At 40.0% G+C, this 26,819-nt stretch overlaps 2 protein-coding genes across 13 annotated transcripts in view; one reads left to right on the forward strand and one right to left on the reverse strand.

The window, feature by feature from the left end:
• LOC126072284 (zinc finger protein 420-like) overlaps positions 1 to 26,819 on the reverse strand; it is a 160,954-nt gene that overhangs the window by 40,936 nt on the left and 93,199 nt on the right. The gene's annotated exons all lie outside the window — the stretch shown is intronic.
• The window catches only part of LOC126072288 (zinc finger protein OZF-like), a 60,462-nt gene that overhangs the window by 4,229 nt on the left and 29,414 nt on the right, over positions 1 to 26,819 (forward strand). For 7 of the 12 annotated variants that reach the window (XM_049877195.1, XM_049877186.1, XM_049877187.1 and 4 more), the window contains 2 exons: positions 21,292 to 21,363; positions 26,174 to 26,259. In XM_049877195.1, the coding sequence (XP_049733152.1) occupies positions 26,248 to 26,259 (12 nt within the window). In that variant the 5' untranslated portion in view covers positions 21,292 to 21,363; positions 26,174 to 26,247. Of the gene's footprint in view, positions 1 to 9,207; positions 11,509 to 21,291; positions 21,364 to 26,173; positions 26,260 to 26,819 lie in introns of those variants that run through there. The other 5 variants (XM_049877188.1, XM_049877196.1, XM_049877197.1 and 2 more) reach the window with 3 other exon arrangements.

Consider the following 26,819-nt stretch of genomic DNA (forward strand, 5'->3'; position numbering starts at 1 on the left):
TCCTGCTTCTCATCCCTGCCCCTGACCTGGTGTGCCCATTTGTTTTATGGGCCTGTCTAAACCTGGCTGAAGACTGAACCTCAGGAGTGACTTCAGTACTAAGTTAAAAGTATGCCTGGGGACCATACTTTCAAGGTTTCTCCAATCTCTGTCAGATCAGTAAGTCTGGCCTTTTTTGTGAGTTAGAATTTTGTTCTACATTTTTTCTCCAGCTCTGTCCAAGATCATTTATTGTGATCCCTGTCAAAACAGTCAGTAATGGTAGCCAGGCACCATCTAGTTGTGCTGGACTCAGTCTGGTGGAGGCTGTGGTAGTTGTGGCCCGTTAGTCCTTTGGAATAATCTTTCCCTTGTGTCCTTGGTTCTCTTCATTCTCCATTGCTCCAGATGGGGTGGAACCAATGGAGTATCTTTAGATGGCCACCCACAAGCTTTTAAGACCCCACACGCTACTCACCAAAGTAGGATGCAGAACATTTTCTTTATAAACTATGTTATGCCAACTGAGCTAGATGTCCCCTAAGACCATCGTCCCCAGCCCTTAGTCCAGTAATTGCATCACTCAGGGAGTTTGGATGTGTCTATGAAACTTCCATGACCTTGCCTTGATCAAGTTGTGCTGAAGCTTCCCCAATATTGTGTACTGTCTTACCCTTCACTAGTGTTACTACTTATTTATCGTCTAGTTAATGTTCTTCCCTCCCCATGCCTCTCCTCCCCTATAACCCTCAAAGATTGTTTCTTTTTGTATGTAAATCTTTCCATGAGTTTTTATCATAGTGGTCTCATACAGCATTTGTCCTTTTGTGATCGACTTATTTCACTCTGCATAACACCCTCTAGATTCATCCTTGTTTTGCAAATTCATCATTGTTCTTTGTTGTTGTGTAGTATTCTGTTGTGTGTATGTACTGTAGTTTGCTTTATCTGCTCATCTGTTAATGGGCACTTAGGTTGTTTCCATCTTTTTGCTATTGTGAAAAATGCTGCAGTGAACATGGGCGTGCATATATCTGTTTGTGTGACAGCTCTTATTTCTCTAGGATAGATTCCTAGGAGTGGGATTGCTGGATCATACGATATTTCTGTTTCTAGCTTTTAAAGGAGACGTCATTATCATTTTCCAAATTGGTTGTACCACTTTACATTCCCACCGGCAGTGCATAAGAGTTCCAAGCTCCCTGCAGCCTCTCCAACATTTGTTATTTTCTATTTTTTTGATTCACGCCAGTAATGTCAGAGTGAGATGATATCTCGATGTAGCTTTGATTTGCCTTTCTCTAAGGCCAAAGATGAAGGAATTGAAGATTTTTATCAGCTTCTGCAGTCTGAAGTTGATCGAACATGCAATCAGGATACATTGGTAATTACTGGTTATTGAAATGCAAAAGTTGGAAACAAAGAAGGATTGGTAGCTGGAAAATATGGCCTTGCTCTTGAACGCTGACCAGCTGAAGCAAAAGGAAGGAATGATGAAGTAAAAGAACTGAACAGAAGATTTCAAAGGGCAGCTCAAGAAGACAAAGTAAAGTATCATAATGACATGTGCAAAGAGCTGTAGATAGAAAACCAAAAGGGAAGAACATGCTCGGCGTTTCTCAAGCTGAAAGAACTGAAGAAAAAATTCAAGCCTCTACTTGGAATAGTGAAGGATTCTATGGGGAAAATACTAATAAACGATGCAGGAAGCATCAAAAGTACATGAAAGGAGTACACAGTCATTATACCAAAAAGAATTAGTCCATGTTCAACCATTTCAAGAGGCAGCATATGATCAGGAACCGATGGTACTGAAGGATGAAGTCCAAGCTGCACTGAAGGCATTGGCGAAAAACAAGGCTCTAGGGATTGACAGAATACCAACTGAGATGTTTCAACAAATGGATGCAGTGCTGGAAGTGCTCACTCATCTATGCCAAGAAATATGGAAGACAGCTTTCTGGACAACCGACTGGAAGAGATTCATATTTATGTCTATTCCCAAGAAAGGTGATCCAACCGAATCTGGAAATGATAGAACAATATCATTAATATCGCACTCAAGCAAAATTTTGCTGAAAATCTTTCAAAAGCAGATGCAGTAGTGTATCAACAGAGAACTGCCAGAAGTTCAGGCTGGATTCAGAAGAGGACGTGGAACCACGGACATTCATTGTTGATGTCAGATGGATCCTGGCTGAAAGCAGAGAATACTGGAAGGATGTTTACTTGTGCTTTATTGACTACACAAAGGCATTCAACTATGTGGATAATAACAAATTATGGATAACATTATGAAGAATGGGAATTCCAGAACACTTAATCGTGCTGATGAGGAACCTGTACATAGATCAAGAAGCAGTTGTTCAGACAGAACAAGGGAATACTGAGCGGTTTAAAGTCAGGAAAGGTGTGCATCAGGGTTGTATCCTTTCACCATACCTATTCAGTCTGTATGCTGAGCAAATAATCTGAGAAGCTGGACTATATGAGGAAGAACAGGGCATGAGGATTGGAAGAAGACTCATTAACAACCTGCGTTGTGCAGGTGACACAACCTTGCTTGCTGAAAGTGAAGAGGACTTGAAGCACTTACTACTGAAGATCAAAGATGACAGCCTTCAGTATGGATTAGATCTAAACATAAAGAAAACAAAAATCCTCACAACTGGACCAATGAGCAATATCATGACAAACGGAGAAAACACTGAAGTTGTCAAGGATTTCATTTTACTTGGATCCACAATCAACAGCCATGGAAGCAGCAGTCAAGAAGTCAAAAGACGCGTTGCATTGGGCAAATCTGCTGCAAAGGACCTCTTTAAGGTGTTGAAAAGCAAAGATATCACCTTGAAGACTAAGTTGCTTTTGACCCAAGCCATGGTGTTTTCAGTCACATCCTATGCATGCGAAAGCTGGACAATGAGTAAGGAAGCCGAAGAATTGATGCCCTTGAATTGTGTTGGAGAAAATATTGAATATACCTATAGACTGCCAAAAGAACAAACAAATCTGTCTTGGAAGAAGTATAACCAGAATGTTCCTTAGAAGCAAGGATGATGAGACTGCATCTTACATACTTTGGGCATGTTGTCAGGAGGGATCAAGCCCTGGAGAAGGACATCATGCTTCGTAAGGTACAGGGTCGACAGAAAAAAGGGAAGACCCTCAATGAGGTGGATTGACACAGTGGCTGCAACAATGGGCTCAAGCATCACGATTGTAAGGATTGCACAGGACTGGGCAGTGTTTCATTCTGTTGTGTATAGGGTCGCTATGAGTCAGAACTGACTTGACGGCACCTAACAACAACAACAATGGCCAGTAATCGTGAACGTTTCCTCATATGTCTGTTAGCTTCCTGAATATCTTTTGTGGTGAAGTGTCTGTTTATATACTTTGCCTATATTTTCATTGGATTATTTGTTTCTGTGTTGTAGAGGTGTTGGATTTTCCTATGTATTTTAGACATGAGACCTTTGTTGGATTTCTTATAGCCAAAGTTTTTTTCCCAGTCTGTATGTTCCCTTTTTACTCTTTTGGGGAAGTATTTTGATGAGCATAAGTAATTTTAAGAAAATCCTACTTATCTAGCTTATCTTCCGGTGTTTGTGTATTGTTACTTATGGTTTGTATCCTATTTATGCTGTGTACTAGGCCTCTACTGTTGACTCTATTTTTTTTTTTTTTCTATGACCTTTGTTTTTGGGTTTCATATTTAGGTCTTTGATCCATTTTGAATTTGCTTTTGTGTATGGTGTGAGGTATGGGCCCTGTTTAATTTTTTGCAGATGGACATCCAGTTTTGCCAGCACCTTTTTTTAAAAAGACTGCCTTTCCTACATTTCACGGACTTTGAACCTTTCTCAAAGGAAAGGTGACCATAGGTGAATGAATTTACATCTGGGTTCTCAGTCTTGTTCCACTGGTCAATGTGTCTGTCACTGTGCCAGGACTAGGTTGTTTTCACTACTGTCGCTGTATAGTAGGTTCTGAGGTCAGGTAGTGTGAGGCCTTTTACTTTATTGTTCTTCGGTGATTCTTTACTTATCCGGAGCCTCTTTCCTTTCCATATGAAGTTAATAATATGTTTTTCTATGTCTTTTTTTTTTTTTTTTAATGTGCTTTAAGTGAGGGAACCTGGTGGCACAGTGCTTCTGTACTACAGCTGCTAACCAAAGGGTTGGAAGTTCCAATCCACCAGGCGCTCCTTGGAAACTCTGGGGGCAGTTCTACTCTATCCTTGAGGGCTGCTATGAGTCAGAACCAACTCGACGGCTCTGGGTTTGGTTTGGTTTTGGTACATACTCCCAATTGCTCTCCGCCTAATGAGACAGCCTGCTCCCTCCCTCCACTCTCTCTTTTTGTGTCCATTTCGCCAGCTTCTAACCCCCTCTACCCTCTCACCTCCCCTCCAGGCAGGAGATGCCAACGTAGTCTCAAGTGTCCACCTGTTCCAAGAAGCTCACTTCTCACCAGCATCCCTCTCCAGCCCACTGTCCAGTTCAGACCCTGTCTGAAGAGTTAGCTTTGGGATAGTTCCTGTCCTGGGCCAACAGAAGGTCTGGGGGCCAAGACCCCCAGGGTCCTTCTAGTCTCAGTCAGACCATTAAGTCTGGTCTTTTTATGAGAATCTGGGGTCTGCATCTCACTGCTCTCCTGCTCCCTCAGGGGTTCCCAGTTGTGTTCCCTGTCAGGGCACTCATCGGTTATAGGCAGGCACCATCTAGTTCTTCTGGTCTCAGGCTGATGTAGTCTCTGGTTTATGTGGCCCTTTCTGTCTCTTGGGCTTGTAATTACCATGTGTCCTTGGTGTTCTTTATTCTCCTTTGATCCCTGTGGGTTGAGACCAATTGCTGCATTATAGATGGCCTCTTGCTAGTGTTCAAGACCCCAGACGCCACTCTCCAAAGTGGGATAAAAAATATTTTCTTAATAGATTTTATTATGCCAGTTGACCTAGATGTCCCCTGAAACCATGGTCCCCAACCCCCCACCCCTGCTACGCTGGCATTTGAAGCCAAGAAACTTCCTTGCTTTTGGTTTAGTCCAATTGTGCTGACCTCGCCTGTATTGTGTGTTGTCTTTCCTGTCACCTAAAGTAATAGTTCTTATCTACTAATTAGTGAATACCCGTCTTTCACCTTCCCTCCCTCCCCCATCTCGTTACAATCAAAGAATATTTTCTTCTCTGTTTAAACTATTTCTCGAGTTCTCATAATAGTGGTCTTATACAATATTTGTCCTTTTGCAACTGACTAATGTCACTCAGCATAATGCCTTCCAGATTCCTCATGTTATGAAATGTTTCACAGATTCATCACTGTTCTTTATCGATGCATAGTATTCCATTGTGTGAATATACCATAATTTATCCACTCATCCTTGGATGGGCACCTTGGTTGTTTCCGTCTTTTTGCTATTGTCAATACTGCTGCAGTGAACATGGCTGTGCATGGATCTGTTCATGTAAAGGCTCTTACTTCTCCAGGATATATTCCAAGGAGTGGGATTGCCGGATCCTATGGTAGTTCTATTTCTAGCCTTTTAAGGAAGCGCCAAATCAATTTCCAAAGTGGTTGTACCATTTGACATTCCCACCAGCAGTGTATAAGTGTTCTAATTTCTCCACAGCCTCTCCAACATTTATTATTTTGTGTTTTTTGTATTAATGCCAGCCTTGTTGGAGTGAGATGAAATCTCATTGTAGTTTTGATTTGCATTTCTTTAATGGCTCCTGGTCTGGAGCATTTCCTCATGTATCTGTTAGCTACCTGAATGTCTTCTTTAGTGAAGTGCCTGTTCATATCTTTTGCCCATTCTTTAATTGGGTTATTTGTCTTTTTGTAGTTAAGTTTTTGCAGTATCGTGTAGATTTTAGAGATAAGGCGCTGATCGGAAATGTCATAACTAAAAAGTTTTTCCCAGTCTGTAGGTAATCTTTTTACTCTTTTGGTGAAGTCTTTGGATGAGCATAGGTGTTTGATTTTTAGGAGCTCCCAGTTATCTAGTTTTTCTTCTGCATTCTTAATAATGTTTTGTATAACGTTTATGCCATGTATTAGGCCTCCTAATGTTGTCCCTATTTTTTCTTCCATGATCTTTATTGTTTTAGATTTTATATTTAGGTCTTTGATCCATTTTGAGCTCATTTTTGTGCATGGAATGAGGTATGGGTCTTGTTTCACTTTTTTTGCAGATGGATATCCAGTTATGCCAGCACCATTTGTTAAAAAGACTGTCCTTTCCCCCATTTAACTGTTCTGGGGCCTTTGTCAAATATCAGCTGCTCGGATGTGGATGGATTTAATTCTGGATTCTCAATTCTGTTCGATTGGTCTATGTATCTGTTGTTGTACCAGTACCAGGCTGTTTTGACTACTGTGGTGGTATAATAGGTTCTAAAATTAGGTAGAGTAAGGCCTCCTGCTTTGTTCTTCTTTTCATAATGCTTTACTTATCTGGGGTCTCTTTCCCTTCCATATGAAGTTGGTGATTTGTTTCTCCATCTCATTATAAAATGTTGAAATTTGGATTGGAATTGCATTAAATCTGTAAATTGCTTTTGGTAGAATAGACATTTTTATAAAGTTAAGTTCTCCTATCCATGAGCAAGGTATATTTTTCCACTTAGTAAGTCTCTTTTGGTTTCTCGCGGAAATGCTTTGTAGTTTTCTTTGTATAACTCTTTCACATCTCTGGTAAGACTTATACCTAAGTATTTTATCTTGTTGGGGTCTACTGTAAATGGTATTGATTTGGTGATTTCCTCTTCGATGTTCTTTTTGTCGGTGGAGAGGAATCCGACTGATTTTTGTATGTTTATCTTGTATCCCAATACTGTGCTGAACTCTTCTATTAGTTTCAGTAGTTTTCTGGAGGATTCCTTAGGGTTTTCTGTGTATAAGATCATGTCATCTGCAAATAGACTTGCTTTTACTTCTCCCTTGCCAATCTGGATGTCCTTTATTTCTTTATCTAGCCTAATTGCTCTGGCTAGGACCTCCAGCACAATGCTGAATAAGAGCGGTGATAAAGGGCGTCCTTGTCTGGTTCCCGATCTCAAGGGGAGTGCTTTCAGGCTCTCTCCATTTAGGATGTTGGCTATTGGCCCTGTATAAATGCTTTTTATTATGTTGAGGAATTTTACTTCTATTCCTATTTTGCTGAGAATTTTTATCACGAATGGGGTTGAACTTTGTCAAATGCCTTTTCCGCATCATTTGATAAAATCATGCAATTCTTGTCTTTTGTTTTATTTATATGATGGATTACGTTAATTGTTTTTGTAGTGTTGAACCATCCCTGCATACCTGCTATGAATCCCACTTGGTCCTGGTAGATTTTTTTTTTGATATGTTATTGAATTCTACTGGCTAGAATTTTGTTAAGGATCATTGCATCTGTGTGCATGAGGGATATATGTCTGTAATTTTCTTTTCTTGTGGTGTCTTTACCTGGTTTTGCTATCAGGGATATTCTGGTTTCATAGAATGAGTTTGGAAGTATTCCGTCCTTTTCTATGCTCTGAATTACGTTTAGTAGTAGTGGTGTTAACTTTTCTTTGAAACTTTGGTAGAAATCTGCAGTGAAGCAATCCGGGCTAGGGGTTTTTTTTTGTTGGAGTTTTTTGACTACCTTTTCAATGTCTCATTTTGTTATGGGTCTATTTAGTTCTACCTGTGTTTGTGTTAATTTCGGTGTATTTCTAGGAATTCATCTATTTCTTCTAGGTTTTCAAATTTGTTAGAGTATGGTTTTTCATAGTAATCTGATATGATTCTTTTAATTTCAGTCGGGTTTGTTGTAATATTGCCCATCTCATTTCTTATTTGGGTTTTTTTCTCCCTCTCCTGTTTTTCTTTTGTCAGTTTGCCCAATGGTTTATCAATTTTGTTGATTTTTTCAGAGAACCAGCTTTTGGTCTTGTTAATTCTTTCAATTGTTTTTCTGTTTTCTATTTCATTTAGTTCTGCTCTAATTTTTATTATTTGTTTTCTTCTGGTGCCTGAAGATTTCTTTTGTTGTTCTCTTCCTATTTGTTCAAGTTGTAGGGATAATTGTTTGATTTTGGCCCTTTTTTATTTTTGTATTGATATAAGTTGACCTCTGAGCACTGCTTTCACTCTGTCCCAAAGGTTCTGATAGGAAGTGTTTTTGTTCTTATTGGATTCTATGAATTTCTTTATTCCATCGTTAATGTCTTCTATAATCCAGTCTTTTCTGAGCAGGGTATTGTTCAGTTTCTAAGTGTTTGATTTCTTTTCCCTGCTTTTTGTGTTATTGATTACCACTTTTGTGGCCTTTTGGTCAGAGAAGATGCTTTGTAATATTTCAATGTTTTGGATTCTGCTAAGGCTTGCTTGATGACCTAATATGTGATCTATTCTAGAGAACGTTCCCTGTGCACTAGAAAAGAAAGTATACTTGGTTGCTGTTGGGTGGAGTGTTCTGTATATGTCTGTGAGGTCAAGTTGGTTGATTGTGACAATTAGATCTTCCATGTCTTTATTGAGCTTCTTTCTGGATGTCCTGTCCTTCACCGAAAGTGGTGTGTTGAAATTCCCTACTGTTATTGTGGAGCTATCTCACTTCAATGCTGATAGCGTTTGTTTTATGTATCTTGCAGCCCTGTGATTGGGTGCATAAATATTTAATATGATTATATCTTCTTGGTGTATTGTTCCTTTAATCATTATATAGTGTCCTTCCTTATTCTTTCTGATGGGTTTAACTTTAAAGTCTATTTTGTCAGAAATTAATATTGGCAGTTCTGCTATTTTTTGATTGTTGTTTGCTTGATATATTTTTTTCCATCCTTTGAGTTTTAATTTGTTTCTGTCTCTAAGTCTGAGATGTGTCTCTTACAGACAGCACATAGATGGATGGTGTTTTTTAATCCATTCTGCTACTCTGTGTCTCTTTATTGATGCAGTTAGTCCATTTACAGTCAGCATAATTATGGATAGATATGAATTTAGTGCTATCATTTTGATGCCTTTTTTTTTGTGACATTTTCTTCTTCCCATTTAATCTATATGTGCTGAGTAGATTGTCTTCATATATTGCCCTTTCCTCATATTTGTTGTTGTTGATTTTGTTTTTGCTGAGTCTCTTTTTTTCTTGTATTTTATTTTGATGTGTAGGATAGTTTGTCTCCTTTGTGGTTACCTTTAAAAAAAAAATTTACCTGTATTTTTCTAAATTGGAACCTAAATTTTATTTCTTGGTGTCACTTTGTCTTCCTCTCCATATGGAAGATCTATGACTACATTTCCTAGTCTTTCTTTATGGTTGTAATGTTACCTTCTTTTACATAATAACATTGCTGTTACCCTGTTTGGAGGGTTTTTTTAATCTTGATTTATTTTTTTGATTTCCTTATGTGGGCTGACTTCTGATAGTTCTGCCCAGTGTTCTAGTCTTGGGTTGATACCTGATATTATTGATTTTCTAACCAAAGAACTCCCTTTAGTATTTCTTGTAGTTTTTGTTTGTTTTTTACGAATTCTCTAAAATTTGTTTATCTGGAAATGTCCTAATTTCACCTTCATATTTGAGAGACAGTTTTGCTGGATATATGATTCTTGACTAGCAATTTTTTTCTTTAAATTTTTTATGTAAGTCATCCCATTGCCTTGTGTGCCTGCATGGTTTTTGGTGAGTAGTCCGAGCTTGTCCTTATTGGCTTTCCTTTGCAGGTGACTTTTTGTTTATCCCTAGCTGCTCTTAAAATTCTGTCTTTATCTTTGGTTTTGCAAGCTTGATTATAGTATGTCTTGATGACTTTCTTTTCACATCCACCTTATGTGGAGTTTGATGACCATCTTGGATAGATACCTTCTCATCTTTCACCATATCAGGGAAGTTTTCTGACGATGAATCTTCAACAATTCTCTGTATTTTCTGTTATCCTTCCCAGTTCTGGTACTCCATTCACAGGTAGGTTATTTCTCTTGACAGAGTCCCACGTGATTCTTAAGGTTTATTCATTTTTTAAAATTCTTTTATCTGATTTTTCTTCAAATATATTAATGCCAAGTTCTTTATCTTCAAGTTCAGAAATTCTGACTTCTACTTGCTCTAATCTTCTCTTTCTATTGAGTTGTCTACTTCTGTAATTTTATTGTTAATCTTCTGAATTTCTGATTGCTGTCTATCTATAGATTTTCCCAGCTTATTAAATTTTTCATTGTGTTCCTGAATAATCTTTTTAATTTTTTCAATTGCTTCATCTGTGCATTCCTTGTCTTGTTCTGCATATTGCCTCATTTCCTTCCTGATGTCTTGAAGCGTTCTGTATATTAATCTTTTGTATTCTGCCCCTGGTAATTCCAGGAAGCCACTTTAACCTAGGAGATCCCCAGATTCTTTGTTTTGAGAGCTTGTTGAGGCGATCATGGTCTGTTTCTTTATCTGACTTGATATTGACTGTTGTCTTCGAGCTATCTATAAGTTATCGTATTAGTTTATTTTATGTTTGCTTACTGTGTCATAGCTTCTTGCTTTGTTTTGTTTTGATATGTCCAAATGGGTTGCTTGAGTGAGCTAGCTTGATTGTTTTCACCTTTGGAGCTCTGTGTCCTGTCCCCAGCTGGCTAGAGCTGTTATCAGGTATATCAGTCTAGGAGTCCTTTCACTTTTCTTGTATGAATTCAGCTCAGGTGTCCAGGTAGCTGATCATCAAGTGTGTGGTACAGGTTCTGTCCTACATTCTTAGAGGGGCAGGGGTGATTGGTGTAGGTACCTGTATCTGGTTGCAGCAGGGGGTCACGCTCTGAACGAGGCAGGGAGCTGAGTATTGTCCCCTACGTGTCAGTGAGGAAAGTGTGTCCCTGTTCCCTAGAGTGTACAGGTGGGTGGGTTCTGCAGATAGACCGTGGACACCCAATGTTTTTGGTTGTAGAGACTGGGAGGTACCAGTTATCCTTGGGCCCCTGTCATCGGTGGCTGGGTGACCTGAGTGGAGCCACCAGTCCTTAGGCTCCTGATGTGGGTAAGTGAGGACCCTGTTTAATAGGCAAAGCAATATCAAACATCAAACACCCACCTCTCTGTCGCACAGCTGAAACGGTTGGAGTCTGCCAACAAGGGCCTATTCTTCTGAAATAGGCCCACACAGGTCCATGCAGAGGGGAGAGGTACTCAAAATCCATGGACCGTTTATGCCTGGACAGAAACGGCTTCTGTCCTGAGCTCCCCCGATTAGTGGAGCTGGCAAATTATCTTTTCCCCAGTTGTGAATTTTTTCCTTCTCCAAGGCTGGGAGGATGGCTCTAGGCACTCAACAGGGCGTATCTCAGGCCCAGGGAAATCAACAACCACTGAAGCCGGTTTGGGCGTGGGGGCCATGGTAAAATGTATGAAAGTACCTATCTTTTGCTGAGAGCACCATTCTTCTCTGGTTCCAGAGGTGTGAGTAGGCTGTGTGACTGGCTGCTTCTCCCTGAGGAAACTGCTGCCAAATGCTAGTACCAGCCCGCCACCACGACTCCTGGGAATGGTGCCTGAGGGCTCCCTGCAATTCAGGTCCGGTAACTCCTCTCTGCTTCTGAACCGTCTCTTCCTCCCGCTGCCCCTCAGTTCATTTTGTAAGCTTGCCTTTGATATTCAGGGCTCCTAATATACTTGTTTCATTTGTTTTTTCAGGTCTTCATTGTAAAGAGGGCTCGCTGGAAGAGTCTGTCTATTCTGCCATCTTGGCTTCACCTCCTCAGTTTTTCTATCTCTTTAAAGAATCCTGTTGGTATTTGGTTAGGGGTTGCACTGAATTTGTATCTTGCTTTGGGAACAACCGACATTTTTACAATGTTGAGTCTACCTATCCATGAGAATGGTACGTTTTTCCATTTATGTAGGTCTCATTTGGTTTCTTGCAGGAGTATTCTTTAGCTTTCTTTGTGTATGTCTTTTACGTCTCTGGTTAGATTTACTCTTAATTATTTTTTTAGGGGCTATTATAAATGATACTGCTTTCCTGATTTCCTGTTCATAATCCTCTTTATTGGTGTAAGGAACCCAACTGATTTTAGTATGTTTATCTTGTATCCTGGAAACCCTGGTGGCATAGTGGTTAAGTGCTATGGCTGCTAACCAAAGGGTCGGCAGTTCAAATCCACCAGGCGCTCCTTGGAAACTCTATGGAGCAGTTCTACTCTGTCCTATAGGGTGCTATGAGTTAGAATTGACTCGATGGCACTGTGTTTACCTTGTATCCTGCTACTCTATTGAATCTTTCTGTTAGTTCCAGTAGTTTTCTTGTGGAGTCCTTTGGGTTCCCTATGTATAGCATCATAACATTTGCAGATGGGGTAGTTTTACTTCTTCATTACCAATTTGGATGCCCTTTATTTCTTTTCCTTGCCTTATTGCTCTAGCTAGGACTTCTAGCACAATGTTAAGTGATATAGGTGATAAAGGTGATCCTTGTCTTGTTCCTCTTCTTAAGGGGAATGTTTTTAGCCATTCTCCATTAAGAATGATGTTAGCTGTTGATTTTATATAGATGCCCTTTATTATGTTGAGGAATTTGCATTCTGAACCTGTTTTATTGAGAGTTTTTTTAATCAGGAATGGGTGTTGGACCTTCTCAAATGCCTTTTCTGCAGCTATTGAGATGATCACATGATTTTTTAAAAAATTTACATGCTGGATTATGTTGATTGATTTTCTAATGTTGAACCATTCTTTCATACCTGGTATGAATCCCACTTGGTCGTGGTATATCATTTTTTTGATATGATATTGAATTCTATTGGCTAGAATTTTGTTGAGAATTTTTGCATCTATATTCATGAGAGGTAATAGTCTGTAATTTTCTTTTTTTGTGGTGTCTTTGTTTTGGTATCAGGGTTATGTTGGCTTCAAAGAATGAATTCAGAAGCATCCCTTCCTTTTCAGTGGTCTGAGATAGTTTGAGTAGTTTTGGTATAAGCTCTTCTCCGAATGTTTGGTAGAATTCTCCAGTGACGCCATCTGGGCCAAGACTTTTTTTGTTGGGAATTTTTTAAATCATCTCTTCAATTCCTTCTCTTATTATGAGTCTGTTAAGATTTTCTACCTCAGTTTGTGTTAGTTTAGGTAGGTAGTGTGTTTCTAGAAATTTCTCCATTTCCTGTAGGTTTTCAAATTTATTGGAGCACTGTTTCTCATAGTACTCTGTTATGATCCTATTTATTTCAGTTCAGTCTGTCCTAATGTTCCCCATTTTGTTTCTTCTTTGGGTTATTTGTGTCCGCTCTTGTTTTTCTTTTGTCAGTTTGGCCATTGGTTTGTCGATTTTGTTGGTCCTTTCATAAAACCAGCTTTTGGTTTTGTTGATTCTGTTGTTTTTCTATTCTCTATTTCATTTATTTCTGCTCTGGTCTTTATTATTTCCTTTCTTCTGGTGGCTGTGGGCTTATTTTGCTGTTCTTTTTCTATTTGTTTGAGTTGTACGGCTAATGTTTTGAGTTTTGTCCCTTCTTTTTTGATGTGTGCGTGTATTCGTAAAATTGATCTCTGAGTACTGCCTTTGCTGCCCCAGAGGTTTTGGTATGATGTGTTTTCATTCTCGTTTGATTCTAGGAATATTTTTTATTCCCTCTTTGATTTCTTCTGTTACCTCGTGGTTTTTATCTAGGTTGGTATCTGGTTGATGCTGTCTTATATCCTAGATTCAGGTTGTTGTCTGATGTTGTTTCTTTTACAGAAGAACTCCTTGTAGTAACTCTTGAAAGTTTAGTTTTTACATATTCCCTTAACTTCTCTTTATCTAGAAATGTCCTGATTTTCGCCATCATATTTGAACAAGTGTTTTGCAGGATTTATTTTTCTTGACTGTCTTTTTTTTCTCTCAAGATTTTATATGTGCCATCCCATTACCTTCTTGTCTGCATGGTTTCTGCCGAGTAATCCAAGCTTAGTCTTATTGTTTCCCCTTTGTATGTGACTTCATTTTTCTCAAGCTGTTCTCAGAATTGTTTCATTGTCTTCAGTTTTAGCAAATGTGATTATGATATGTCTTGGTGATTTTCTTTTGGGGGTCTATCCTATATGGGGTGTGCTGAGCCTCTTGAATGGGTCCAGCAGGGGAGGAGAGGTGGGAATGGGTACTTTGTGGCAAGAACTGGGTTCAACAAGTTGTAGCTGGGCATAGTATAGGGCTGCGTCTGGGGGACTGCATCAGTGCTGCTCAGGGGTGCTGCACTCAGTGCATAGTGCAGATATGCAGGAGAGAAAGGAGAAGGTGTAATGTGTGGAGCTAGCTGGATGTGTGAAGGAAGAGGATAAAGAGGGAGAAACAGAAGCAAAAAGGAAAAACAAAAAATGAAGGAGAAAACAAAACACAAAAAGTAAATAAAATGGCAACACGTTAGGGTTCATTGGGTGGGGGCAGGACAGACCTGGCAGAGTCATGTTCAAGTCGCACTTCAGCCCAGTGGTGTGGCTCAGCCTGTCAAGAAGGTGTATGGGCAGTGCATGGGCTAAGTGGGTGGGGGAAAGAGGCGGAAAGGAGAGAAGAAATCAACCAAAAAACAAATACATAAAAAAAAATAAAGACAACAACAAAAAAGAAAAACAGATAGTGGTGGCAGAGCCAGCTGTTGGGGCAGCCGGAATTGGGGTGTCGAACTGATGTCTCTCACCGGGTGGCATGTCAAGCTTGTCAGGAGGGCAGGAGGCAGTACAGGGCCTAGGTGGGAGGGAGAAGGAAAAGAGAGAAGGGTTAGATAAAGAGATATAAAAAAATATGGCTCTGAAGAAACTGGCCTGTGGGGGCAGTGCAACCTGGGGAGGCTGTTTGCCAAAGGCTCTCCAACTGAGTGGTACAGCACAGCCTGCCAAGAAGCAGGGGAGGCAGCACATGGGGTTGATGGGTGGGTAAAAGGAAACGGAAGGGAGAGAGAGAGAAGAAACAAAAAAACAAGTGGTGCTGAGGGACCCAGTTGGTGACAGTGGTACAGACCTTGGGAGGCACGTGCAGTGGCTCTCCAGCTGAATGGTGCAGCACAGCCCCTCGAGAAGGGGTGGGGGCAGTGCACAGGGCTGGGTGGGTGGGAAAAAGGAAAGGAGAGAGAAGAAACAGAAAAAACAAACAAACAAAAAAAATCTCAACCCATCAGTAGAGGGAGGGAATGGCACACTGGGCTAGCCAGGTGGGACAAAGGAAAGGAAGGAAGGGAGAGAGAAAGAAACAAACAAAAAAGCCAAAAAAGCAGTATCAACAAACAAAGAAACAAGCAAGGAAAAACTAACCAAAACAGAAACAAAAAATGGTGCTGAAGGGGCTGCTGGTGGGGGTGGACAGGTCCCACCCTTGGGGCAATGAGCTGATGTCTCTCCAGCTGAGCAACCTTGGCCCGTTGGAAGGCTGTGAAGGCCTTGTACCGGGAAGATGTGTGGGGGTTGGGAAAGCCTGTATCCCTGGTTACCAGGGGCTCTGTCTTCTGCTGGGAGCTCTGTGAAGCTGCCTTCCTTTGCTCCCTGTCCCCAGTCCTTGGTGGACCTGCTGCATTAGCTGGTAGGGGAACTTCACTCTGTAGCTCCTCTGTTCTCTGTCAGCTTTTTATTCCATTCGGTGTTTGATCGAGTTCTTCATTCCTTCATTTGATACTTAGGGTTCCAGGACTGATGTTTGTATCTGTTTTATTTACTTTTTCGGGTCTTTGCTGCAGTGGGACAGCATGATGCTTCTGTCTATAGTGCCATGTTGGCTCCACCTCCCAAACCCTTATCATATTATGATCCCAAATATTTTCTCCCATTCTGTAGGTTGTGCCTTGCACTTTGTCGATAAAATTTTGTGGTACACAAACGTTTTTAGTTTTGATGAAGTCCAATCTATTTTTTAATTTATTCCTTGTTATTTGGTGTCATATCTAAGAAGCCATTGTTGAAAACTAGGGCCCAAAGCTATATATTGTTCTAAGGCTTTTATGTTTTACTTCTTAACACTTAGATCTTTGATTCATTTTGAGTTAATTTTGACATGTGTTGTGAGATGTGGTTTCAACTTCATTCTTTTGGTATGTGGAGATCCAGTTGTCTCAGCAGCATTTATTGAAGAGAGTTTTGTTTTGTTTTGCTTTTTAATTTTCCATATTTTGGTTCCTTTTTTTTTTTTAATTGTGCTTTAGGTGTAAGTTTACAGCTCAAATCAATTTCTCATTCAAAAATTTATACACACATTGGTTTGTGACATTTGTTGTAATTCCCACAATGTGACAGCATACTTCTCCTTTCCACCCTGGGTTCTCTGTGTCCATTCGATGAGTTCTGTCCCTTTCTACCTTTTCATCCTGCTCCTGGACACAAGCTGCCCATTTGGTCTTGTATATCTTGTTGAACTAAGAAACACATTGCTCACGTGTATTATTTTTTTGTTTTATAGTCCTGTCTAATATTTGTCTGAAGAGTAGGCTTTGGGAATGGTTTTAGTTCTCCATTAACAGCACATCTGGCGCCATAGTTTTGGGGATTCCTCCGGTCTCTGTCAGACCATTAAATCTGGTCTTTTTATGTAAATTTGAATTCTGTTCTGCATTTTTCTCCTGCTTTGTCTGACATTCTCTGTTGTGTTCCCTACTAGGGCAGTCATTGGTGGTAGCTGGGCAGCATCTAGTTCTTCTGGTTTCAGGTTGGTAGAAGAGAGCATTTTTTCCCCATTAAATGGACTTAGCGCCCTTGTGGAAAATCAGTTGGCCATAAATGTATGGGTTCCTTTCTGGACTCTCAGTTGGTCTTTGTGTTGTTCATTATACTGGTATCTGACTGTTTTGACTACTGTAGCTTTACATTTTGTAATTGGGAAATATGAGTCCTCCTACTTTGTTATTGTTTTCTCAGTTTCTTGTTAACTACAGTTATATTAGCAGACGTACTAATATCATTATTGTGATCAATCAGTGGAAAAAATAAACATTCTTATTTTTATAATTGTGAAAAAATTGCATAATTTAAAAAATTGAAAAATACCAGAGGAAAATGATTACATGGCGCTTTTAATCTCAGCAATGATAGAACCATGTGGAGCCTTTTATTTGTTTCTCTTTATTTTTATAGAGTTAGATATTCTGGATGTACCCTCTTTTTGGGCTCAGTTTGCCGTTGGGGTCTTGATGAGTAGTTTAGCCACTTCATGTCAAATGCAAACCTTCATTCAAAACAAGCGGATTTTCCTAGTTTAGAATCTTTTTTTTCCTAAAGGATTAATACATGCCAGGACTGTGCTCTTCTTTCCCTCTAGCTTGAAGCTGAAAAAGTGGGAGTAGATCCGGTTTCAGAGGTCACAGTTTGATTCTTACTGACCAAGAGGAGGCAACCAAGTAGTTGAGATATGGACACTTGGTTATGAGTGGACTCAGACACAAAACCCTTCCCATGGTCTACATGAGGCACTAAGGACTGCATGACTCTGAAACCTAACATCTCCAAAACAGGGGCCTCAAAATCTTACCCCAGGAAATGTTCTTCTTACCTAGCTTTCTCATACTGGTAGATGGCACCAGCATCCACTCCGTAGATTAAGGGAAATACTCAGCCCACCTCTATCCTCTTTTTCTATCATCCTCCACCTACAGGAAAGCAAGAAGTCTTGTTGGAAATTCTAGCCAATAGAATTCAACAACATATCAAAAAAATAATTCACCATGACCAAGTGGGATTCATACCAGGTATGCAGGGATGGTTCAGCATTAGAAAAACAATGTAATCCAACACATAAATAAAACAGAATCAAGAATCACATGATTTTATCAATTGATGCAGAAAAGGCATTTGACAAAGTTCAACACCCATTCATGATAAAAACTCAGCAAAATACTAATAGAAGAAAAATTCCTCAACATAATAAAGGGCATTTATACAAAGCCAACAGCCGATATCACCCTAAATGGAGAGAGCCTGAAAGCATTCCCATTGAGATCGGGAACCAGACAAGGATACCCTTTATCACCAATCTTATTCAACATTGTGTTGGAGGTCCTAGCCAGAGCAATTAGGCTAGATAAAAAAATAAAGGGCATCCAGATTGGCAAGGAAGAAGTAAAAGCATCTCTATTTGCAGATGACATGATCTTATACAAGAAAACCTTAAGGAATCCTCCAGAAAACTTCTGAAACTAATAGAAGAGTTCAGCAGAGCGGGGTACAAGATAAACATACAAAAATCAGTCGGATTCCTCTACACCAATAAAAAGAACATCGAAGAGGAAATCACCAAATTAATGCCATTTACAGTAGCCCCCAAGAAGATAAAATACTTAGGAATAAATCTTACCAGAAATGTAAAAGACTTATACAAAGAAAACGACAGTACACTTCTGCAGGAAACCAAAAGAGACTTACATAAGTAGAAGAACATACCTTGCTCATGGATAGGAAGACTTAACATTATAAAAATGTCTGTTCTACCAAAAGCAATCTATACATTTAATGTAATTCCGATCCAAATCCCAACAACATTCTTTAATGAGATGGAGAAACAAATCACCAATTTCATATGGAAGGGAAAGAGTCCCCGGATAAATAAGGCATTACTGAAAAAGAAGAACAAAGTGGGAGGCCTTGCTTTACCTGAGTTCAGAACCTGTTATACCACCACAGTAGTCAAAACAGCCTGGTACTGGTACAACAACAGATACATAGACCAATGGAACAGAATTGAGAATCCAGACATAAATCCATCCACATATGAGCAGTTGATATTTGACAAAGGTCCCAAAACAGTTAACTGGGGAAAAGAAAAAATGGTGCTGGCATAACTGGATATCCATCTGCAAAAAAATGAAACAAGACCCATACCTCACTCCATGCACAAAAACAAGCTCAAAATGGAGCAAAGACCTAAATATACAATCTAAAACGATAAAGATCATGGAAGAAAAAGTAGGGACAACATTAGGAGCCCTAATACGTGGCATAAACAGTGTACAAAACATTATTAAGAATGCAAAAGAAAAATTAGATAACTGGGAGCTCCTAAAAATCAAACACCTATGCTCATTCAAAGACTTCACCAAAAGAGTAAAAAGATTACCTACAGACTGGGAAAAAGTTTTTAGCTATGACATTTCTGATCAGCACCTGATCTCTAAAATCTACATGATACTGCAAAAACTCAACTGCAAAAAGACAAATAACCCAATTTAAAAATGGGCAAAAGATATGAATGGACAGTTCACTAAGGAAGATGTTCAGGTAGCTAAGAGATACATGAGGAAATGTTCACGATCATTAGCCATTAGAGAAATGCAGATCAACACTACAATGAGATTTCATCTCACTCCAACAAGGCTGGCATTAATCTGAAAAACACAAAATAATAAATGTTGGAGAGGCTGTGGAGAGATTAGAACACTTATACACTGCTGATAGGAATGTGAAATGGTACAACCACTTTGGAAATCAATTTGGCGCTTCCTTAAAAAGCTAGAAATTGAACTACCATAGGATCCAGCAATCCCACTCCTTGGAATATATCCTAGAGAAACAAGAGCCTTTACACAAACAGATATATGCACACCCATGTTTATTGCAGCACTGTTTACAATAGCAAAAACATGGAAGCAACCAAGGTGCCCATCAACGGATGAATGGGTAAATAAATGATGGTATAGTCACACAATGGAATACTACACATCGATAAAAAACAGTGATTAATCTGTGAAACATTTCATAACATGGAAGAACCAGGAAGGCATTATGCTGAGTGAAATTAGTCAGTTGCAAAAGGACAAATATTGTATAAGACCACTATTATAAGAGCTTGAGAAATAGTTTAAACTGAGAAGAAAACATTCTTTTGTGGTTAGGAGAGAGAGGGAGAGAAGGAGGGAGGGAGGGAGGGAGAGAGAGGTATTCACTAATTAGATAGTAGATAAGAACTACTTTAGGTGAGGGGAAAGACAACACACAGTACGGGGGAGGTCAACACAACTGGACTAAACTAAAACAAGTTTCCTGAATAAATTGAATGCTTCAAAGGTCAGCATAGTAGGGGCGGGGCTTTGGGGACCATGGTTTCAGGGGACATCTAAGTCAATTGGCATAATAAAATCTATTAAGAAAACATTCTGCATCTCACTTTGAAGAGTGGCATCTGGGGTCTTAAACCCTAGGAAGCAGCCATCTAAGATGCATCAATTGTTCTCAACCCACCTGGAACAAAGAACGAAGAACACCAAGAACACAAGGCAACTACAAGCCCAAGAGACAGAAAGGGCCACATAAACCAAGGACTACATCATCCTGAGACCAGAAGAACTAGATGGTGCCCAGCTACAGCTGTTAACTGCCCTGATAGGGAACACAACAGAGAACCCCTGAAGGAGCAGGAGAGCAGTGGGATGGAGACCCCAAATTCTCATAAAAAGACCAGACTTAATGGTCTCACTGAGACTAGAAGGACCCTAGTGGTCATGGCCCCCAGACCCTCTGTTGGCCCAGGACAGGAACCATTCCCAAAGCCAACTCTTCAGACATGGATTGAACTGGACAATGGGTTGGAGAGGTATGCTGGTGAGGAGTGAGCTTCTTGGATCAGGTGGACACTTGAGACCACATTGGCATATCCTGCCTGGAGAGGAGATGACAGAGTAGAGGGTAGAAAAGAGAGACTGGAGGGAGAGAGCAGGCTATCTCATTAGGGGAAGAGTAATTGGGAGTATGTAGCAAGGTGTATATAAGTTTTTATGTGAGAGACTGACTTGATTTGTAAACTTGCATTTAAAGCACAATGAAAATTAAAAAAATTTTTTAAAGTCTTGTTGGTTTATAACCAAAATATAACCACCATCTTAATGGTTGCAACCCCTAGTCCAAGCTACTCTGAGAGACCTACCTTATGAAAAGAGCTTCTGAATTTTTCCTACTTTTTGTCATAGGAAGGTGTATTCTCCACTTAGCAGCAAGTGGTCCTGTTGAAAACGTAAACTGTGTATCAATCACATGTAGAATAAAATCCACATATGTTACCTTGGCCAACAAGATCTTTCACGGCCAGGCTTCCTTTCACACTCTGGCTTAAGTTTTTAGTACTCATCCTCATGTTAAGTGAGCTCTTGACACATTTTTTAAAAATCCTTGCAAAGGTGTTGAGATTTTCTGTGCCATTCAGCCTTTGCACCTGGTATTTTCCCTGAATCTATGAAAACTTTTTACCACAGGAATCCCATCATTCAGGTCTCACTACAAACGTCACCTCCTCAGAGAGCGTCCCTCTCCCCTGAGTTACTCCCACTCATTCCATGTTTAACTATCACTGTACTTTCCAGAATGAGGTAAATCCAATTAAGGTTGACAGCTTTTATCAACTCTTTTTCTATGTGACAGGCTTGCAGCAAACAAAAGACTGAAGCTCTGCATTGTGGTAATGGCAGCTTTCACACCTGTACACCGTCTCAGGTATGTTGGTTCCTTAGGGTTCCAATGAGTGTACTGGAGCTGCTACGTCCAATAGCAACATGTGGCTATTTCAATTAAAGTTAATTGAAACTAAAAACACTTAGTGTTTTTTAGGTGTAACTAAGTTCTTTTGTTACAGTAGTCACGTTAGGTGCTAAATATCTACATGTTACTAGTGGCTATCATATTGGACTGTAGAAACAGAACATGGCTGTCATCACAGAAAGTTCCATTGGATAGTGCTTCTCAAGAGTATATGCAACAAGTGATGATGTGTGTGTGTGTGATTATTCTGTGTGTGTCTTCAGTGGTCAGTGTCATAGGTCAGAAGGAATAAGAAAATTAAATACATAGTGCCCACCCATTGATCAAGGAGACCTGGCGGCACAGTGGCTACATGCTCAGTTCCTTACTGAAAAGTTGGTTGTTTGAACCCATCAACACCTCCAAGTGCACTGCTTCCATTAAGATTATAGGCTGGGAAACCCTATTGAGCAGTTCTACCCTGTCATGTAGGGTTGCTATGAGTCAGAATCAACTTGAAGGCAACAGGTTGTTTTTTTTTTAACCCGTAGATTTCAAGTCTAGTATAGAAAAACCAAAAACCAAACCCGTTGCCATCGAGTCAAGACAGTCTTAAGAAATAACGAGAAACAAGGACATTGATAATGTGAAAATAGAACCTAATCCGAGAGTCAGGTTAGACTGCTTGGAAGGGAAAACTATTTAAGCGAAGATTTAAAAAATGTAGTTTATCTACGTACCTGGTTGAGCAGGGTTGATAGGATGTGGAATGAGTAGGGATGGAAAGAGTATTTTCTTTGGAAAAATTAATGTGTAAATTCTTGAGGCAGCAGAGAACCCACTATCATCCATTCTTTGATGAGTGTCAGCTGAGGTTGAAACACAGAAAACAAAGTGGGAGGTGCTGTGAGCCACACTGGAGGAAGCTATTGTAGTAGGCGGTTTAGAACTCTGCTGACTACTCAGCTTTTGTAACGGCCAGTGGACAACCACTGATGGGTATTTAGCAGGAGCGAGTGTGAGTATATTTGTGATTGCAAACAGAACACACCAGTTCCTGTACTGGAAATAGATTTTGGAAATGACAACCATAAATGAATGAAATCAAGCAGTTGTTATGAACACGTTAAGGAGGAATGTGAAGTGGCCTAGACGTGGAAGATGGTTCTGAATCAGTGGAATGATCCAATGTAGGTGTAGATGGTTCAAAGGGTATCAATTGTTAGAATGTTCATCCTTCAGTTACAGGCTATAGAGCAGTGAGTGCTTGTCAAAATTGAATGTGGATGTGGATAACAGGGGAACTTGTTAAAATGCAGATTTTGATTCAGCAGGTCTGGGATGGGACTTAAGATTCTATAAATCTAACAAGCTCCCAGTTTATGCTGAAAATCGTAAGTATAGAAATAAAGATATGGATTAAAATTACACTGCTCTTAGAAAGAATTTATTAAAGGACTCAGGAAGCATCAAAAGAAAATGGTAGGAATACACAAAGTCACTGTACCAAAAAGAATTGATCAACGTTTAACCATTTCAGAAGGTAGCATATAATCAGGAACCAATGGTATTGAAGGAAGAGGTCCAAGCTGCTCTGAAAACATTGGCTAAAAACAAGAATCCAGGAATTGTTGGATTTCCAACTGATATGCTACAACTCATGGATGCAGCCCTGGAAGTGCTCACTTGTCCATGCCAAGAAATTTGGAAGACAGTTACCTGGCCAGCCGACTGGAAGAGTTCCATATTTATGCCTATTCCAAATAAAGGTGATCCAACTGAATGCAGAAATTATCGAACAATATTATTAATATCACACACAAGTAAAATTTTGCTGAAGATCATTCAAAAGCGGCTGCAGCTGTACATCAATAGGGAACTGCCAGAAATTCAAGCCGGATACATAAGAGGACATGGAATAAGGGATATCATCACTGATGTCAGATGGATCCTGGCTGAAAGCAGAGAATACCAGAAAGTTGTTTACTTGTGTTTTATTGACTATGCAAAGGCATTTGACTTTGTGGGTCATAACAAATTATAGATAACATTGAGAAGAATGAGAATTCCAAAACACTTAATTGTGCTCATGAGGAACCTATACATAGGCCAAGAGGCAGTTGTTTGAATAGAACAAGGGAGTACTTTGTGGTTTAAAGTCAGGAAAAGTGTGCATCAGGATTCTAACCTTTTGCCATGCTTACTCAGTACGTATGCTGAGCACATGATCTGAGAAGCTGGACTATCTGAAGAAGAACAGTGCATCAGGATTGGAGGAAGACTCATTAACAACCTGCATTATGTAGATGACACAACCTTACTTGCTGAAAGTGAAGAAATACAGTGCTTACTGATGAAGATCAAAGACCACAGCCTTCAGTATGGATTATACCTCAACATAAAGAAAACAAAAACCCTTGCAACTGGACCAATAAGCAACATCATGATAAAACAGAGAAAAGATTTGAAGTTGTCAAGGATTTCATTTTACTTGGCTCCACAATCAACACTCATGGAAGCAGCAGTCAAGAAATCAAAAGATGCATTGCATTGGCCAAATGTGCTGCAAAAGTGTTAACAATTATAGATGTCACCATGAAGAGTAAGGTTTATCTGACCCAAGCCATGGTGTTTTCAGCTGCCTCATATGCATGTGAAAACTGTATAATAAATAAGGAAGACGAAAGAATTAACCCTTTGAATTATGGTATTGATTAAGAATATTAATACACCATAAACTGCCAAAACAATGAACAAACCTGTCTTGGAAAAAGTACAGTCTGAATGCTCCTTAGAAGTAAGGATGGCAAGACTTCATCTCACGTACTTTGGACATGTTATCAGGAAGGTACAGTCCCTGAAGGACATCATGCTTGGTAGAGGGTCAGTAAAAAAGAGGAAGACTCTTAACGAGATGGATTGATGCAGTGGCTCTAACAGTGATCTAAAGCCTAACAATTGTGAGGATGGTGCAGGACCAGGCACTGTTTTGTTCTGTTTTGCATAGGTGTTGTCATGGATTGAATTATGTCCCCCCGAAAAATGAATATATCAACTTCATTTAGGCCATGATTCCCAGTATTCTGTGGTTGTCCTCCATTTTGTGATTGTAATTTTATGTTAAAGAGGATTAGGGTGGGATTTTAACACCATTACCAGGTCACATCCCTGATCCAATGTTAAGAGAGTTTCTTTGGTGTAGGGCCTGCACCACCTTTTATCTCTCAAGAGATAAAAGGAAAGGGAAGCTAGCAGAGAGTGGGGAGCTCATACTACCAAGAAAGCAGCACCGGGAGCAAAGCACGCCCTTTAGACCTGAGGTTCCTGCACGGAGATGTTCCCAGACCAAGGGACGACTGATGACAAGGACCCTCAAGCCGACAGAGAGACAAAGCCTTACCCTGGATCTGGCGCCCTGAATTTAGACTTCTAGCCTACTAGACCGTGAGAGAATAAACTTCTCTTTGTTAAAGCCATCCATTTGTAGTATTTCTGTTATAGCAGCACTAGATGACTAAGACAGCTGTTGTACACCTAACAACAACAACATTAGAGAGAATAGTAAAAAAAAAAAAAAGGGTAATGCCTAAAGCGGGGACACTGGTGTAAAAACCATGCAAGAAATAGAATATTTATACCGAGAGAGCTGGAGATGGAGTCAGCTGCATGGGCAAGTGGTGTGGAAAGAAATGGGAACAGCAGTGAGAGACAGCTCTTTAGAAAAAATTAATAATTTTCTGATTTTTGGTTCTTTGATTCAGTATAAGGTTGAAAGAGAAAGTGTTTGGGAATCCTCTCATACTTCTAGACATCTTGAGGACTACTGTCATGGCTGATTGAGAAGGAAAAAAAAAAGACGGGAAGAAAAATGTTAATTGTAAAATCAATGGGAAAAATATTGATCAGATATTACAGTGCTGTATATGAAATGAAAATTTAACAAATATAAATCAAGAGTCTTAACTGCATATAATAAAAAATCAGTGATGATCGATGAGTTCATTCACCAAACTTAGAAAATATGTTCTCCCTCAAAATTCAGTCATATTGAGATCAAATTAATAGTGTGTTGATCTACAAGGGACAAAGTTACATAGATGAACCCACAACCTCAACTTTGGACCCCTTACATCCTAGAGGAAATCAAGTTTTTGTGCCTTACCAGGCCTGGATGCTTCTCATGCTCTGAGATAAGTAAATTCCTCCATCTGTGGTCTGGTTGTAAACCCTGATGGAGTAGTGGTTAAGGGCTATGGCTGCTAACCAAAAGGTTGGCAGTTCAGATCCACCAGGCACTCCTTAGAAACCGTATGGGGCAGTTCTGCTCTGTACTATAGGGTCACTATGAGTCAAAACTGACTCGACAGCAGTGGGTTTTTTGGGGGGTCTGCTTGCCAGAAGGAAGAGTCCCATAGAACTGCATGAAGAATACAGGCAAGTACCCTGGAAGGCTAGAGCCTCTTCTACCTTAAATGCAAATACCCTCAGGGTAGGGAGCCCTGGTGGCACAGTGGTTAAGAGCTATGGCTACTAACCAAAAGCTCCATAGTTAGAATGTGTCAGCTGCTCCTTGGAAACCCTGTGGGGCAGCTCTACTCTGTCCTATAGGGCTGTTGAGTTGGATATGACATTTTTGTTTGTTTATTTGTTTTGTTTTTGGTTTCATAGTAGAGCATTCCCTTGAGCCAGGGAGGAAGTTCTGCCTAGGGATAGAGCTGACGGCCAAGAACCTGTCACTACGTCCTTACTCAATACTGTTTTCTTCCTCATCCTTCTCTCATTTTAGGTTCAAGGCGTGCTACAGAGGGAACTAATCCAGTTTATGCCTCTGGAGACCTAGGGTGACCGTCCTGCACAGCCATGCATTCACAAGTAAGGATTTCAACTGCTCTGGCTGTGTAGACCATTCATCTGCCTCCAAACTGCCTAGTGGCTCTGATTTCCACTCCCATCCCTCTTACTGAACTGGCTTTTGGGGCTTAGAGAGGGCATTCACTTATACTTCCAGAAGCTGGAGCAAGGAAATGGCGAATACCATAGAGAACTGGGTTATTCTCTGTGAGGCCAGATAAGAATTATTGGGATCCAGATGAGTGCTCCTGACCCTGAGGTTGCTCAGTGAGGTAAAAGAGTGGCAGAAAATGCCAAGGGACTGATCCCTAGGAGGAATCTTAAGGCTCTGCTCCACTGTCAGTGGGCCCTTCTCCTACACATATATGGTTTTTCAAGGCTTGCGTGCCTGAGTTTACCTTCCTTATGTAACTCTCAGAGCTGGCACCATGGGGCCTTAACATCCCCACCCTTGGCCTTGGTGCTCTGTGTTGAATGACAAAATCTCCTGATGAGAGCCTAATTTTTTAGAAGGATCTGGAAGACTCCTACTACATTTAACATATTATGCCAGAACCCCTAATGTATTAAATTATCTAGCC

Source organism: Elephas maximus, chromosome 3 (assembly GCF_024166365.1).
Source record: "Elephas maximus indicus isolate mEleMax1 chromosome 3, mEleMax1 primary haplotype, whole genome shotgun sequence".
In the NCBI taxonomy this organism is placed as follows: domain Eukaryota; kingdom Metazoa; phylum Chordata; class Mammalia; order Proboscidea; family Elephantidae; genus Elephas; species Elephas maximus.